Below are 17940 nucleotides of genomic sequence, written 5' to 3' on the forward strand. Positions count from 1 at the left end.
CTGATTGTTGAGCCTCCCCACCAGTCTTTGTTCCATGCAGATTGGTGGCAGTCTCTTCTCCTGTTTCCGGATTGGCCACATTGATGACACACAAAGGTTTCAGCTGGTGTGTGTCTCAAAGTCTCCGCCCCTCTGTTTTCCTCCTTTGCTCCTCGCCTGTCATGGCTTGATTCCATTGTCAGCTGGGCATCCTCGGGTTTGCGCTGACAAACTCAGTCTTTTCTTGTCTGTTGTTGTTTTGCATGTTGCAGTATTCCATGTCACACAACTCTCTTAGGTGTGATGTATTTCAGGCTCATGGATGAAGTAAAAGCCTCTTTCTAAAGTTCAGTCAGGGCTGCCACTGCATGGTTATACATCATAGTCGTATATAACACACTGCAGGTCGATTACGGCTGGTGCGAATGCCGCAGATAATAACGCACAAAGGAGGTCAAAGTTCTCTTGAATTCTGTGAATTTGCTCTTTGAACTCTCCACATGAGTCATGGCTTCTTCTTCACGTCTTCTTCTTCTGTTGTAATGTCCTCTTTGTCGTTTATTCTCGTTGTCGTGGAACAACGTACAAAAATGCCATTCTTTCCACCGACAGTAAATGTATTGCGGTCAAAACCTTTTGTCCTTTTCTGTATTTCGTTCCTTTTACAAAGTTTTTTTTTTTTCTTTTTTAATGCTGTGCATTTGTCAAAGTGGTAATGTTTCCTTGATTTGCAGTGCGTTGAGCTCTCAGGGCCACCGTAGAGTTTAGGCTGCAGACATCCAGATAGATGGTTTCAAAGTCTAATATTTGCGCTATTCAAATTCTGCATTCACTTTTTTTTTTTCTTGGGAGCAGCAGGAACAAGTAGTGAACACAAAACTTACAAATCACTTTGATATGGGGACCTTGTTACAGTGCAACACGAGCATTCATTTGGAGGTTTGGTCAGTTGATGTGCAGAATGACTAGCGTTGTATCGGGTAACAAACACTCCTGAACACATGTTGACATCTGGAACCAGGTGACCGATGATTCACATTAAACTAGTTTAAGCTCGATGAACACTTTGGAACTTGATCTCTTAAACTGCAGCGGCTCCGTTTGAATCCAGGTTATCAACTTCCAACAGCTGGGCTTCGTTTCAGCCGTAATGCTGGCGATGCTTGAAGGCACTTTCACATTTTCAGGTTTCAAAAATTGTGCTTTACTGGTGCACACTAAAAATAAACTAATCTGCAATCAACTAAAATAACCATTACCGAACCTAGAGCAGGTAAGTAATGCATGCTTTCATACTCCGACCAGTTACCACTAATCAATAAGCTGTTTTAAAGTTTACAAATGATAAAACACAGTAGCACACAATTTAGAGTTTTCTAAGTTTAAAGATGAAGTTTAATGTGTTGTACTGGCATTAAATATGAACGTAAAGTTGCAAGAACTTTAAAGAAAATGTCCATAATTGGTAATATTTTATTTAAAAGAAGTTAAAAAAGATAAAAAAGATAGAAAATAAAGTTTGTAAAAATAATTACAGAAAGAGAAATCATCTGAAGGCTTAGAATATGCCGATCTCTACAGCGTGGAGTGAGGCAGGCCGATCACAAGCGGAAGCGGTCAGAGAAGTTGGGTGAGTGGGGGACTGTGAGAGGAAGCTCACTCTTCTTCACGGTTACAGGTTTGTAGCGTCTGATGGGCTGAGCAGAGTGGACCTGGTGAGGTGAAGAAAACAAATGCAGTTACATCACGTTGGAATCTCTAAGACTTCCACCTCTTAATAGAGTTTGTTTACTTTAGAGTCATTAAGTGTCTCCTGAGGAGGCAGCCCTTTCAATCTGAGGACTCTCACTCAGTAACGGAATAAACTGAGTTTGGCAATGACCTGTTCTTGCCGCAGCCTGGCGACATCCTCCTTCTCCTTCTCCTCCTGCTCTCGTCTCTGCTCCTCCTCCATGAGCATCCTGAGGGCCTCCTTCTCACTGGCCTGCCGCTCGTATTCCTGCCACTCCACGGCCCGACGCTCCGTCGACAGCTCAAAGGCCTCCACAACTGTGGAAGAATCCATTCCTTAGTGCCACGACAGATGGAAGTGAAGCACAGAGAGCGCTTCTCTTCACGAGGTTTGAATAGTGTGTGTGTTCAGTGCTTTGAGCCGTTGATGGCCATGTTAAAACCATCACAATATTACAGGTCACACAGGTCTCGTTGAAACCAGGTGTTGGTCAGCTCTGCATGTTAATAGACTTACCCACTGAAGCCCGGGCCTCCTTTTTGGGCTGGAAAGGCTCTTTGTGAGTGACCGTGTTGGGCCTGGCTTTGAATACTACTTCCTCTCGTTTATGCTCTTCTTTCACCTACAGAAACAGCACTCAATTTCAGCACTCAATTTCAAGGTACCGTTGGTTATTGACTTTAAACCGTCAGATTGTGTCGTACCATCTGCTCCCAGCGAGTGCCCCTCACAGGTCCCCGCTCATCCAGCAGCAGTCTGAAGGGCTCAGGCTTCGTGGGCTCCAGCTTCTTCTTCTCGGGGAGGAGCACAGTGTCGAAGTCCGGCAGTAGCTGGGCCTTGAACTGCGGTACCTGGAACAGTTCAGAGGAAGCGTTAGGAGAGTGATTTAGTGGTTGTTTCTTTACTCTGGCGGTCTAAAGGACAAGGGTTGCGTTTGTGGATCTCCACCTCTCCATTTCGCATTTCCTGCAGCTTCTTCTCTTTCAACGCCCTCCTCTCTCGGTCCCGCTCCTCAAAGGAGAAGGGACAGACTTCCACATGGTGGTTCTCTTGTAGCTGGGGCTGGAAGGGGATGCCGAAATGAGGCACTGCGAGGGCTTTGATGGGTGAAGGCGGTTTGACCTGAGCAAGAAACAAAAGAAAAATAGGGTAGTGTTACCTTAAGTTGAAGAAAAGTCATTATCCTTTAAGTATTAAAACAACCAGATGAGCCCTTATATCCTCGACCTTCTCCATGCGAACCCTCTTCTTCAGGGCAAACGTTGGAGACTCTGGCACAGTAGGAGGCAGAACTTTCTTCTCCGGCAGTCCCTGTTGACGAGAGGAAACCCTTTTTACTACATTCATGGTATAGAAATCAATCCACTTAAAAGCCTCGCAGGATTTAAACTCACCACGACACCTTCCAGGATCTTTTTGGGCAGCGGCTGGGCTTTAAAGGTGTGTGCCTTCTCCTCCCCTCCCTGAGGCTTCTTGGTGGCCTGTCTCTCAATCTGCAGCTCAAAGCCTTCGGGTATAGTGGGTTCCTTCACTGCCGGCCTCTTTAGGTGCTGGACGCTCTCCAGAATTCTCCTGTTCAACTCCAAGGCTTTGAACTTAAACCTGAGTAAACACAATATTTAATGGAAATTCAATATTCAACACTGACAGGAAGGCACTGCAGGCTAGAGAGTAAACGCTGAACAATCCAGAGTCACAAGCTTCTATCAAAAGTCAGCCCAGACGTTTCCAGTGTCTTGGAGCTCTGATGGTAAAATCCATGAAAATATTACTGATCTAATCTTGCCTACTCAACAGAAAAATACTTATTTCAAAGATTAAGTGTTCTAACATAAGGTTCCCCAAGTCATTTAGGAACAAGTAGAAAAGCTGTAAGTATTTAACCAGATGTTTAACGGAACATGCTGGCTTACAACCAAGTAAAGAAAAGGGCCGTTGGACAGCCCACTTTGGGGCTACCATGAAGGTGAGAGGTGGGTGTTGAAAAGTCAGCATCAATAATGATCACGCTGCTTGTTATTTTAACACGGCTTTACGAGGCATCCACCTCTGGCCGTTCTCCGACTGTCAGCTTCAGTCAGACCTGGTGCTGCGTGAGGACGGCTTCAGTAGAGCTTCTTACTTGTGGTGTCTGGCCAACTCTTCAGCTTCCAGGTCAGCACTGCTCTTCACGTTGGTTGGCCGGCTCCTCTGGCGGGTCATCAGGTGAGGGCTGTGAGGCTGGGTGAGCTTCAGCTTATCACACTTCACCGCTGCTGGCCCTAGGAAACAGTTATAACCAAAGTCATTTAAGTTAAACTTAACCCAGAAGAAAACTCCACATCTAGCCCCGACTGTCCTGCACACCTCTCTCTTGACTGCTGCGACTTCGCAGATGGTAGCGGTCAGGGGTTCGTCTCTGGAACTGCTCTATCTGCTCAGCCATGGGCACGTAGGCAGCCGACTCCTCCACCTCTCTCTTGTTGCTGGTCGACAGGTTGAAGGGTTTTGGCACAGTGGCGCCTCTCATAGCCTTTGTCTAAAAAGAATAAAAGGAGAGAGCAACGGTAGAAATTGGGTGCAGGTTTAATGTGCACATGTACATTTGGATGTCTAGTTAACTTTCCTCTCAGCTCACTGTTGAGAATTACGAATAAACTGCGGATTCATGTTGTAACTGAGCTGGAGGACATTTCGGGCCATGCAACATCATCAAGGAGTGTATATTCATTTCTCTTGATCAGTTTTTATATAGGTTTCCATCTAGTGATGAAGGAATTTTGTTTTTGTTGAAACAAAACAAAATTAATCTGACTTTACTCCAGCAGCCCGTTGTGTGCACACTGAACCATGTTGAAGTGAACCATTCGTGGTCTGTTTGACACTTTGGCCCCCCCAGGTTACACTAGAATTCTAAAAAGGTGTGAGCATATGAGAAGTACTGACTGGGGAGGAGGCTTTGCGGAGCTGATTGATGAAGTCCACTTCCTTGTGGGATGCGTTGGATGAGGCGGTCGCCTTGACACGAGTGTTGGTGTTGAAGTGGAACTCTTTGGGCACAGTCGATGTCAGGACCAACTTCTTTGGTGGTGGATCTGAAATAAGTGATGCAGATTTACTTCCAAGAAGTAAACCTTGTTGGGATCTGACCCTGCTCTCCTGGCTGGCTGAGTCCCTCACATGTGCTTTCAACCAAAGAAACGCCCACGTCCCTTCCTTTCACCAAAACGCCTGACCTGGGGTCTGACAAAACTCCAAGCCGGATGACCACACCCCCAGCTCCAGCCAAAACTTGATCCTGGTCCCTCATTGGCCAAGAAAGGGCCCCCCACTGGGTTCGAGACCTGGTTTATAAGCAGGCTCGGAACGCCATTCTTCCTCTTCCGTCCAGACATGCTGGTGTAAGGAGGTCCACAAGGCCTCTTCCCTTTCGGCATCACGCTGGTAACAAGAAGATCCACAAGGAAGCGCTTGCCTAATCAAATCCTTTCAGGTCACATGTTACATTCGCTGGTCGAACTAGACTGTGTTTTTTCTTTTTCGAGTTCTGGATCCTGTAGTGCGAGAACGGATAACTTCTATGCCCCGTTCCCCCACCCTTTTTGTGTACACACCGCCGGCAGAAGAACGAGTTTCTCCCTCTCTCAGCCGAAGTTAAAAGCCCCTCTCTGCAGCGAGGAGGCCGAGTCTGCGCCAGCTCAGAAGCCGCGCCACCGAGAGTCAGCGACTCCTCGAGGACCGAGTGATTCCTACCACTGGAAACAGACCCCACCGAACGAAGCTTCTCAAAGTAAGAGTATCATTGGTATCTGTGCTTAACTTAGCATTAGTTTAATTTAGACTATTAGTTTGTCGTTGTTATTCCTGTATCTTGTTACGTTAAGTTACGGTCGTGTTATAACGTGTTATTGCACAAACATTGAGGACCACGGAGTCCCGTTATATTGTGTATTTCCTGCTTTAACTGTTTACATTAGATCCGTCGCTGCTAGTGGACGTGGAGCTTGTGATCTTATCACTTTAAAGACTAAAACCACGGTGGCGGACCCTCGTCTCGCCGACCGAGTTTCGGGTGATAAGAGAGCAACACTCGCGTCTCACCGCAGTGATAAAGATCTGTTTTGTTTTGGGGATTCTTTTATTTTGGTTTTATTCTCTCCTCTTTAAATCGGCTCTGTGAGTGAGATCTAGAACCGCAGCTATCACCGTAAAAGCGTGCCGTTTCTCACTTCCTCACTACGGCGCAGAGCACCGCCAGAGCTCGATTTTTTTCGATTGTCTGTTTGGACATAATTATCAGCAACAATACAGCTTTAACATCAGTCCTGTTCAAATCACTTAGACAGCTGGAAACACTTTGGCTGTCTGATGTGAATGTTGTATGAACCTAGCACACTGGAGGAGGCTAGAGCCCAGAGCAGACCCCCCAGTCCTTCAGCATACAACCACACAACAGAAACTCACTGTTTGCAGTAGCGGAAGAGGTCTTGGGCGCTGTCCTGGTATTCTGCGGCACCTTGCTACGGAGGACACTAGTGGATCTTTGGGCAAGAGGAGGAGTTCTAGAGCAAACAACCACAGTAAAAAAAATAATAAAAATAAAACACAAAGGAAATACAACGTGGAGACATTGACGGGGTCCCTTATAAGCAGGTGTTCAGTAAAGGCTTCAAAATAAACCAGTCAAGGGCATCTTACTTTTTGTGTTTCTTTGATGGTGGTGGAGCCAGACCACTGGTCAACTCTTTACGTTTTGAAACCCTAAAAGGAATGAAAGAAGAAATAAAACATGTTTAATCTCAAGTATAGGTCAAGTCCCCAAAAACAAACAGCTGTTAGACCCTTTGATATGTAAATTAATCTAAATCACGAAAGCAGTACCAAACAAAAACACCTATTAATGCACACTGTAATAGAAGTATACCAATGACTATACAGGGGCCACACACACAGCTTACAACCAGCCTGACTTTCATACTATGACGTGTGACGACCCTGTCCGCCTGTGTGGCTGCTTTCCTTGCAGGTGTGGCAGAGGATCGTCAGGCAGAGTGGGGACACCTGAGGCCATTCACAACACTGGCCCTGTGTGCAGTGCACCCTTTATAAAAACCCTCTGGGTCCTCAGTTGGTCTCTGGCTCCTTCCTGAGACATCCACTTAGGTTTCGGTTGCGGTTATTGTTTGTGTTTACACTATACAACACTGCAGACACACTTTACACGCACCCACCCACTCACTTACACTGCTGAAATGACTGACCTCACATGTCACTGTTAGTTTATGTTTGTCTTTTTCATTACTTTAAACTTAATAAATAATTAATCAACTGCGTCTCCCTTTTTTGTCATGGCCGTTGGGCCCGGTTTGTGACCGAAGCAATTCACTAAAATAAACTATGTATTAAGTAATCCCTCTCAATCATCTCCTCTGACCCACGAGAGCAGTGTGGTGGTGTCTATCTTTAGAGACCCTAACCCTCTGCCTGGATTTGCTCATTTTGCTATGCATGCACACTGGGTGTACAGCCGCCGGGCATGTGCAAGCACACATCCAAGAGGACGCTACAAAAAAGGGCCAACACAGCTCCGAAACAACAACAAAAAACACAAATGGTGAGAAAAAGCAGCTCTCGCTGCTGTACAGTATGTGATGCTGAAGGTGAACACTGGGCACGTTAGCCTCAGGTGCAGTTGAGCCGGGGGCAGGAGCGGTAAACTCTGAATGTGGTGTTAACAAACGGTTAGCAACAATTCCTGCATAGTAAGCTTTTAAAACACAGCCTACATAAATCTCGCCTCCTCCACTTGTCACATGGCGCTACAGTCGGTTGGTGTGTTTGAAGCTTTGACTGGATATGAGAGGTGAACGGAGTCACCGTGACATCATCCAATGGTTTGGACACAAATGCTAAATGGACTGTACTTGTTTCTCTTTTCTAGTCTTCTGTCCACTCAAAGCTCTTTAACACTACATTCACCCATTCACACACTGATGACAGGGGCTACCATGCAAGGTGCCACCTGCCCATCAGGACTCTACCATTCATACACACAGTACAGTAGGAGCAATTTGGGGTTAAGTGTCTTGCCCATGGACACATTGACATGGACTAGAGGAGCCGGGGATCGAACCGTCGATCCTCTGATTGAAGGATGACCCTGCTCTACCACTGAGCCACAGCATTGAGTTCAGCATTGTGTCTGTCACTATCTTGTTCTATGGAATCAGAAGTGACACGAGAGGGGGCGCTAGTACAACTGAACGCTGATTAAGACATTTTTAGTCAAACAAAATGTTACAATTCATTTTCATGAAGTGAAAACAGACGGTGAAAGGGTTAAAGATCCAAGACGGTCTGGACAACACCGTGGTAGCTATCTGTCAATCACAAGGTGGCCCCGCCCTAAAGCGCACCCTGCTTTATGGTCCATTTTACTCTGAACTGATTACGCTAATGTGCCAGAATTAGGGGTGCAACGGATCACAAACCTCACGGTTCTTGAGTCACGGTTCAGATCATTCTTCGGATCAACAAACTAAAGGGGAGGAGACAAATATAACTTTGCTTTCCATTTATTAATTAAACAACTTCAAGAACACTTAAAGAAAAGAACTTTGGGCTATAGTCTTACATCAAAACTAAAATATTGAAGATGTCCAATTTGAAACAAAATGAAATAAATAAAAATAAAACATTCAAGAATATTCAATTCTGTTAAGTTTAAGTGCAACATGAGGTATGTTGATATCCTCGTCCTTTGATCAATACTGAAAGAAAGAAACAGCCAGTGAGCTCGCTTACACTGTTTCCACTGAACTGAACTGCTCGGCAACAACTTGGGTCTATGTTTACTTCCTGTCAGGTTATGTCATTCAAATACACAAAGTTTACCATTACTGTGACATTATTTTCAAAAAGATGAGAATATCTCCATTGCCTGGGGAGAGGGGAGACCTCTCTGTGGTGATGTTACTATTGGGCCCGTCTAGCTTCACTCTGATGCTTCTGTCAGCACAATTCATTCAGTTTTTATTTGATTAGTACGGCACAATAAAGTCTTCCATAGTCCAGAGCTCTTTGGTTATTTCTGTTACTGAAGTTAAAATATCTCATGTTGTTGTTTGACCTGCGTCTTCAGTATCTCTATTCTTTATGGACCAACATTACAGTCCATAAAGAATCATCAAATGTAAAATGTCCGTCACAGTTTCACATGTTCATCCAGCAGCGGCTGCTCTGGAACCCAGACATCGCTGCTCAGTTCCAACACGCCAAAGTGCCTCACCTTTACAAAGACGGTAATTGAAGCGCATCGGTCGTTGTGTTGTCTGAACTGTGACGTGTGACTCTCGGAACTGGAAGAAATTTCAAGCAATATTGAGTGGGTTATTGGCTCAGCTTAAACCTATTGGCCACATCATAAGCAGACAGAAATACAAATCATTATGAAGCAAATTGAAAATGTACAACTTGGGCAGAAGTTGAACTTTAATTAAACAACTTCTTTCACTGATGCAAACAAAACCTTTTTAATTTCCTGAGATTACATTTTTAGCAGATCTCTCCAAATGAGAGCATGTAGTTTAATGGCAATGCTTTTATTAACTTATGCTGCAGGCTCTAGAAATGCCTGCTACATTGAAACATCTGGTGATTTATTTGGTCATTAAGTAATCATTCATTTAGTCTGTGAAGTGCGAGAAATGTATTGGTTTGTCAGATCAAATATTATATATATTCGATATTCAATCTGCAGTTTTATAAAACGGCTAACCTGCACTTTTAAGAAGCTGGAACTAGATTCTTTGCAAAATAAATTACAAACTAATCTCAAAATAGTTGCCAATCAATTTTCTTTCAATCAACTAATCTTTGCAGCTATACTGGAATTTTATATTTTCTCAAAGGGAAAACTAGAAAATGAAAGGACACTGTTGGGACACTGGATCATTTGTCCCAACTTACAACTTAAGTTTTTGACTTCCCAAAAAGATAATTAGTTACGCTGTGAATTTGATGAGAGTTATTTAAGACATTTCTGGTAAAAATAAGGGGATTAATTAAAAACTATTAGTATTTCCTATGTAGTATAAAAACAAATGTGTTTCATGTAGTTGTTCTAGAAGGTGTCAATGTTGTGTACCGTTGCAGACTTGACTACGGTAACTGTTACTTTGGACTGGTGGTAATATCTCTGGACCTTTTCTCGGTTAGGCCACGAGGAGGCGCTGTCTTGCTTTACTCTGAAGAAGCTGCTGCTGCTCGTGTGTTTCCTGGACAAAGCCAAAGAGTCCCGGCTGATTGAGCACGACCCCTGTCTGTTCTGCTTGGATGCAGAGTTCAAGGTAGGCCAAAGCCCTCCCATGTCAACAACTAGCATTAAATACATTTAAAAAAAGCACACTTATTCATGATTTTAGTTTATGTCGAAGATCTATCTGGATTAATTCCATGACGACAGTGCGGAGTAATTTATGAATTCCTTTAGGGCCGAGGGCTGCAGGTTTCAAATGAGACCACATAATCAATGTGTACACAGCCTATCTGCCTTCATATCTGAGAGGGAGACGGTGCACTGGCATGTATTTGTAAATGCATAAAGGCAGCACAGACCTGACAGCCGTGCATAAGTTAGTTTTTCTGTTCTCAACAGACGAGTAAAGACCTGCTCCTGGCCTTCGCCAGGGACTTCCTGAGCGGGGAAGGGATCCTCTCCCGGCTACCTGGGGTTACCCGTCTCCCACGCTCAGAAGCCCCTGGACGAGTTCAACTTCGCTGTGACGGATTTGGCAGTTGATTTGAAATGCGGCGTTCGTCTAGTGTGAGTGACACGCCACGAACTCTAATGCGATGCTCTGATCCCCGCTGGGATATTCAGGCTCAGACACTCGGGACTATCCCTGCAGCTGGGAGGGATTCAGTGTTCAGCAGAGCTGTCTCAGGCTGGAGATGTCCTCACTCAGATCATGGTTCAATCGTGTGTGTGTGTGTGTGTGTGTGTGTGTGTGTGTGTGTGTAACATGTATTTCCCTCCTTTTAATGCACAGAGATGCAGCTTGAGTCTAAAAGCAAACTCCCAGCAGTTCTTGTAGAGTAAATCTCTTCTCCAGTAATCAGACTCGGTATTATTTGACCTTTTCTGTGGTGGTCAGGAATTATTAGCTGTAAGCAACAAAGCTGAGGGAAGTACATGAACCCTTTCTAGGAGATCTTTGGCAGGAATCTTTCATCCTTGATATATATCTTCGTTTGACATCAGGTTGTGGGATATGACAGTATATACCTTAAAGTTGTCTTCTCTTATTTTCTTGTACATTGTTTACATTCAGGGCTAGTCTCCAAAACAACATTGTGTTTATCTTGATGTCTAACAAACATGTTGAATGCGTTTCCTTCCTGCAAAGCAGATTTAAGCAACGACCACGTAACACCGAAGATGTCAAAAAGAATGGCGAACAAATATTCTTTGGCAGCATCAATGTAAAGTCTTCCACGTGGGGTTTGCTTTCAGGCGTGTGATGGAGCTCCTGATCCAGGACTGGAGTTTGTCAGCCAAGCTCCGTCTGCCAGCCATCAGCCGCCTGCAGAAGGTCCACACCGTCGGCATGGCTTTGCAAGTACTCAAAAGCAAAGGGGTCGACCTCAAGGATGAACATGGTAATTGTGGATCTTTTGTCTTTTTTCTGAGCAAACGGCATTGCGGGAACACGCTCAACCTGAAAGAACGTTTGTCCTCCACAAAATGAGATTCTGTGTTTTTTCTTCACAGAAGTGTTGTTCTTCGTGGGCATGTGCGTGTTTCATGTTGGGCTGTGTTTTCCGCAGCACACCTATTGTGTTTGCTCACAAACATCTGTTGTACAGCTGCACAGCAACATCATTGGATTGCTTTGCCCTTCATGTGACAATATGGTTCTTTCTGTTTGTGCACCTCCGCATAAAGTGAACATGTGTCTGAGTGACGCAGCGGTCCAGGATAAGAGACATAAAGGGAGTTAGAAAAGTAAACGCAATGACTTTGCCTGCTTAATCAACTAAATCTCAAAGAGACCATACCTAATGCTTTGAATAGGCTTTTTAAATCACAGACTTGTTTTAGCGACAGCAGCTTATACAATTATTAAAGAACGAACACGAACCTTCATATACAGCTGCAGCTAACAATTATTTAATTATTAATCTGTCAATTAGTCAGTGTGCTTTGTGGTACAAAGGCAGTAAAACTGCCTTTGTACCACAAAGCACACTGACTGTAATCCTGTGGGCTTAATATTCTTATTCTCCATCTTCCGCCTAAAAGTTTGACGCGCTTCTCCTCACACAGCGTTGCCAACAGCGGCGTGAAAAATACATCAAAACGTGCGGCCCGATCGGGAATAGTGTGCTATCTATTTTTCGGAGAGATTCACCCAGCGGTTTCCCCGAAAATCCCAAAAAACAGAGCAAACTTTCTCCATTCACTTGAATGGGGTTGCGGCGTGAAGAGAGCTAAAAAAACACTTCACTTTGGGCCCATATTGACGAGCCGTACATTAACGTAGAAACATGATTCAAAGTTTAAAACGTAGACAAAACGCTGCACTTTATTGAGCCAAAGGGACATTTTGATAGCGAGCACAGTTTTCATGAAGTCACAGATTCAGTTTCAGGAATATTTTGGGTCTGTTTCAGATTTTATAATGGGTGTGTATTGCACGGCTCGTTAAGAGCTAGAGTGAGAGCATAACCGTCAGAGTGTTTCTTAATCAGTCGCTCTCGCTCTCTTGATGGTGACCGCCAGTAGACAATAACCGTGATAATAAATATTTTTAGGTATTATGTACCCGAATTCAAGAATATGTCGGTCATTACTGCCAACATTCTTGTAATCTTCCGTCGCAACTTCAAGCTGTCAGGTTAACATTAGTTTCAGCAAATTGTACATCTATATTAGCCATCGTTACTAGCTGCTCTGATGAGGTGTCCCTCCTAAGTTACACAGTAGAGGTGTGAATCCACCTCTTGTTTTAATTTTTTTTAGATCTTACTTAACCCCGACTTTAAGTATGGTCTCTTTATTTTCAGGCTCCAACATTGATTCCAGAGACATTGTGGACGGACACAGAGAGGAGACGCTGAGCCTCTTGTGGAAGATCATCTTTGCGTTTCATGCGTGTACCAGACTTTGTTTCCAGCCGGCCAATAGAGCACAAAATTAGTTTTCTTTCTTTTTTTTAAATGCCGAAAGAATCTATTGACATGCTGTCAAATGATCTGTTCAGGTGGAGGGGATAAGTCATGGTTGCAATATTGTTGTTCCACGTGGACTTTATTTTTGAAATGAGTGCTCTCAATGCTGTTTGTGATAATAGCTACATACATACAGTATTTGTATGAAACGTTAACTGTAGATAAATGAAACACATGCATTGTAATATTTATCTCATTTATCATTGTCACAGTCATCGAGCAAAGTGCTCTCTTTGAATTATTGAAAAGGTATATTCGGTGCACAAACCTAAAAATGAGTTTCATTTAATACATTGTCATTTGTCTGCAGGCAGCCTACAGAGGATGCGAGGCCAGAAAGCAGTTGCGTATGCGGCATGCGGCAGCTGTAACAATTCAGTCTCACTTCCGAACGCACCAGCAGAGAACCTACAAGACGCTCCACTGGGCTGGCAATGTGTTGCAAACACGTTACAGAGCCAACAAGAAAATGAGAGGAGACGCGAGCCCCGAGTGCTAAGAGAAATGCTGCTGCTATCTTACAAGCTGCCTTCCGAGGAATGAAATCCAGACGACTCTTCAAACAAAGACATCAGGCTGCCAGCGTTATCCAGAGAGCTTACAGCGCACACTGTGAACACCAGCAGTATCTGACCTTAAAATCCTCTGTCCTCACCATTCAGAGGACGTATCGGGCCACTGCAGCAGCAAAGGTACAAATGCAAAAATACCAAACAATGGCAGTGCTGCTGTTGTCTTCCAGGCAGCATACAGAGGTCAGCAGGTCAGAAAGCAGGTTGCTCGCTGGCATCAGGCTGCCACTGTGATCCAGTCTGCCTTCAGAAAGCACAGAGAGGAAGTCAAATGCCAGGCCATGCGTCTGTCCGCCATCATCGTCCAGAGATGCTATCGCGGCTGTATTCTTCAGAGGCAGGAAAGGGAAAAGTTCCTGAAAATGAAGCAATCCACCATCGCTCTTCAGGCATTGTTTAGAGGCTGGTGTGTCAGGAGGGACATACGCCGACAAAATCAAGCTGCAATTGTGATCCAGTCGTCTTGGAGATGCTCAGTGCAAAGACGCATCTTCCAAAGGACGCGTGAGGCAGCTATGAAACTTCAGCGGAGGGTCCGGGCTGTGCAGCTTGGCACGTTGGAGAGGAACAACTATACCCGGATGAGGAAAGCTGCCATAACACTTCAGAAACACTGCCGAGCCTGGATTGCAAGACGACAGGTAATGGGGTCTAATTTAAAGTTCATACTTTGCTGGAACCTTTTTTTTCCTGACATCCAGACAGCCTTTAGTTTGCATTCACAAACCTTGTTTAGACTTGATAACGGCTTACTAATTAATTTTTTTTAAACAAGTGGTAATTTTATTCGGATAGATTAATTAAAAATGAATATACTGAAATTATAGGGAAAGGGGAACGAAGCTGACCATATTTAAATGTGATTTTGTAGTGAACTGGCTAGAAAAGGGTAAACATAAGGTCCGTTTTACATCTGCGGTCTTCCACCATCTAAGGGCCATAAAGGTCCAACGAGCTCTGAGAGCCCACTGGGCTTTGGAGTCGGCCAAAAGACAAATCCATTCTGTCATCGCCGTACAGGGACATGGAGCGCACAACGCCATTTTTCAAACCAAATCTGTTGCTGAAAAGCGCTTCTGATGGCTTTATTGAATCGCTGAAAAGCACAGCATTTCTTTCAACGATTGCCTCACTTTCCCCCAGCGATGGGTAAGATCGAGGCAGCAGAGGCGACGGTATCTGGAGGACAGGAGGAAGGTGCTTATAGCCCAGAGAGCGGTGAAGTGCTGGTTAGGTCGTCGCCACAAGGCGGCCTCAGTCATCCAGCAGGCCGTCCGCAAGTTCCTCCTTCGGAGACGCCAGGAGAGAGTTCAACAAGGCATCCTCAAAGCTCAGGTACGACAGTCAGTGGTACATTTAGGCACAAATGACTTCTGTGCTCTTAAGGATAGGTTCACACTTTTTCAAGTGTCTTACAACAATAGTCAGGTGTCAATATGAACATTGAAACAGGTTGTGTGTGCTGTCGTCATAATTCCTCTTCTTCATACTCCTTATTAATGTTCTTCAATGGAATTGATAAAAGACTTGGTTACATTCCACCGTTCAAATTCAAAATCCTCTTTCTGTGTGAAATTATCTTCCAAATTTAGTTCATCTAGTACCTAATATCCTGTTTTTGGCAGGAACTCTGTAGGGAAACTTGAGAGGATGGTGTAACATCAAAATCTTTAGTTTGAATGAATTGTAGTTGAAATTCCAAGGTGAATATGTACCATTTCAATCCTCAGTTTCCTCCCTTTGGCATAGAATTGTGAACGTCATCTGATCCAATGCACCAATGATTAGCAACTCATTTTAGATTCCCTTTAATGTCGTCTTCTTTTTCTCCTCTATTTCCCTTCTGCTCTCTCCAGGCTTTGTGGAAAGGACACCGCTCCCGCCGACAGAATGACGATGCCAGGTTGGTCAAATTAAGACACCGCTTTCGCAAAGTCTCCGCCGGCGTCCGAGAGGACAAACTGTGCAACAAGACGTCGTCCGCCCTGGACTACCTGCTTCGATACAAACACTTCTCCTCTATTCTAGAGGCCCTGAGAAACCTCGGTAAGGTTTGCCATCTCTGGTAATGCCATCTTTTTTTGTCACATTCTTTGAAGTTTACAAAGCAAGTGCTGGTATGAGACTATTCAGATACAGTATTCCTATTCTGAAAGATCCGTTTGAATATCAGACACATCAGAGTTAAGTTCAAAAAGGACTGAAACCAATTATTTTCATTAACATTTAAACTAATCAAGTAAAGTTAAATCTGTCAAAGGATTACACTGAATTTTCATAATTTGGGACAGCTGTGATGGACGTCTAACAGACATCAGTACAAAGTTCAGGGACTTGAGTTTGTAATTATTTCAAACACCTGATTGTCTGGGCAAGTCATGACCCCCAACTGAGAAACGTGAGGACTTTTAGGAAGTGTGGGAGAAGAAGCTCCTCCTCTGTTGTCTTTGGTTTTGTGTTGTAGTAGCAAAAGTGCTTGTTGTCGAGATAAGACTGAGTTCATTACATAAGAAGGTGGTTGACGTGTGTCAAAATCGACTGTGTGTAACCTAAAAAGCCAACGAAGTGGATTAAGAGTTGTTGCGTATCCTTGGCTAACACTTGACTCTGATTATGTGAGTGGGATCTCAGTGTGTGTGTGTGTGTGTGTGTGTGTGTGTGTGTGTGAGAGAACGCACAGAGACCGCCACCAGCCTGTCCCCAGAGTGCTGTGAGCGGCTGGTTGAGAGCGGAGCCACCGTCATCGTCACACTCGTCCGCTGCTGCAACAGGAGCGCCCCTTGCATGGACGTCATCACCTACTCTGTCCAGATCCTCCTCAACCTCTCCAAGGTACAAACCCAGGCCTGCTCTGTTTATCTCCATGTTTCACCCCCTCAGCATAAGAGCCTGATTTAACTGTTGTCATGGCAGCACTACAGCTTGTACAGCTTTCCATTACAAAGAGGTCACCGTTAGGGTTGTGTTAGGTTGACCGTCTCAACCACTCAGCCAAGCGTCGTGATTTAAAAGCGTTGTATTACCTTTGCATACTTTTCTCAAATCTGTTTCCTTTTGTCTGATCAAGTGGTTCAATAAGTTTAATGCATGTTTGTACTTTCTTGCTCTCTTTCTTTCCCTCTGCTCCACACACTCTCAATTTCCTCCCTCAGTACCACAAGACCAGTGGTGTATTCGGTGGAACACTTTGTGGAGCCGCTGCTGGACCTACTGCTTCTTTATATTTTTTTCTTTAGGAGGTTATGAAGCTACCCAAGGTACTGGATAGACTACGCAGTATTTACACGGCTCGCAAACACAAGATGGACGCTGAAAGAACTGTGCCAAAGTATGTATGTGTGTGCGTATACAGTATACACAGTACTGTATTTCTCAGAGATATACAGCTTGTAAGTGTTTGCAGCAGTAATTGACGTCTCGTTTTTGTTTTTCAGATTTGCACCGGAAGATATTGTAGACGCTCTCAGGGCCATTGAGATGGTGGCACATCGTCTCAAAGGCCACTTTCAACACATTGTGTTGAAAGTGGAAAAGCTTTTAAATCTTGATTTGTTGTCATTTTTTACTTTAAAAAATATTTTATATAGTTTCATTTTCTGTTTGTACATTTCCATGTTTTGGATGTATGTATTAAAACAGATGTGTTTTTAAAACACGGTGCCAGTTTCATGTATCCTTATGCGTTTACATTGTTTCTTGTGCTCAAGATGATGTGTGTTGAAGAAAGTCATAGTAAAGTATGTCACATGACATTTAAAATACGCTTTAAAAAAACATTATCGTAGTAGGTCGTAAAAATAAGTCTATATAATATAAATTTCCAAAATAAGTAAAAGTAGTATTTCAAAAGGGTAAAAAAAAAAACAATTTTATTAAAATATGTTGAAAAAATACAAAAATGGTCATTATATACTATGCCGTAAAAAGAAAAGTCGTGGTGAAATATGCCAGAGTTAAACCAATTCATGGTGTATAGAAGGAAGTGTTTCACAAAGGGCGTCGCCATCTCTTTCCTGTTCAGTACATTGTATTCATGTTGAGTGAATCAAATAGAAATGGTGTTGCCCGTTTGACCCACATACTGCAAGCCACACTGTTTACATGAAGTCAATTATATACAATTTTTTGATTTTAGACTGCCACGGAAGACCTCGTGTGTACCGATTAGTGAACCAGTTACGGTGCTGAAAGTATTCTCCCCGTCCTCTGGGTTTAGGATCAAAAAGGGGTTTAATCTTAGCTTTTACCAGGAGATCCTGTAAATTCTTGTTTTTCCTGAATGTTGAGGTTCCTGTAATGTGTTTGTGAAAGTTCCTTCTACTTTCTCTCACCAGTTCAACAGTTGACGGGGAATATGTGGTCACTGCTGTAGGTTTAGTTTGCTGAAATGACCTTCTGCATTTTCTAAGAAAAGCCCTAGACTACCCTCTGCTGGCCAAAGCTCGA

The 17940-nt window shown here is 43.8% G+C and overlaps 2 protein-coding genes across 2 annotated transcripts in view; one reads left to right on the forward strand and one right to left on the reverse strand.

The window, feature by feature from the left end:
- The window catches only part of LOC142937998 (abnormal spindle-like microcephaly-associated protein homolog), a 34891-nt gene extending 17540 nt beyond the window's left edge, over positions 1-17351 (forward strand). Inside the window, 11 exon segments of the mRNA XM_076081173.1 lie at positions 9908-10038; positions 10347-10408; positions 10410-10514; positions 11205-11350; positions 12758-12840; positions 12842-14135; positions 14638-14829; positions 15351-15540; positions 16126-16326; positions 16647-16822; positions 16929-17351. Coding sequence (XP_075937288.1) covers positions 9908-10038; positions 10347-10408; positions 10410-10514; positions 11205-11350; positions 12758-12840; positions 12842-12910 — 596 coding nt within the window. The 3' untranslated portion in view covers positions 12911-14135; positions 14638-14829; positions 15351-15540; ... (1 more) ...; positions 16647-16822; positions 16929-17351.
- LOC142938075 (targeting protein for Xklp2-B-like) lies at positions 833-6761 on the reverse strand. The gene is made up of 13 exons (XM_076081281.1): positions 6685-6761; positions 6389-6451; positions 5035-5131; positions 4637-4906; positions 4058-4229; positions 3834-3972; positions 3106-3313; positions 2939-3022; positions 2660-2833; positions 2416-2562; positions 2228-2333; positions 1862-2028; positions 833-1691 (listed from the first exon to the last, which is right to left on the reverse strand). The coding sequence occupies exons 1-13, from the start codon at positions 6759-6761 to the stop codon at positions 1581-1583; spliced, it is 1815 nt and encodes a 604-aa protein (XP_075937396.1). The 3' UTR covers positions 833-1580.
- Positions 17352-17940: the final 589 nt, after the last annotated feature.

This window comes from Anarhichas minor, unplaced genomic scaffold, assembly GCF_050575085.1.
Source record: "Anarhichas minor isolate MPS153535 unplaced genomic scaffold, ASM5057508v1 ptg000079l, whole genome shotgun sequence".
Lineage (NCBI taxonomy): Eukaryota > Metazoa > Chordata > Actinopteri > Perciformes > Anarhichadidae > Anarhichas > Anarhichas minor.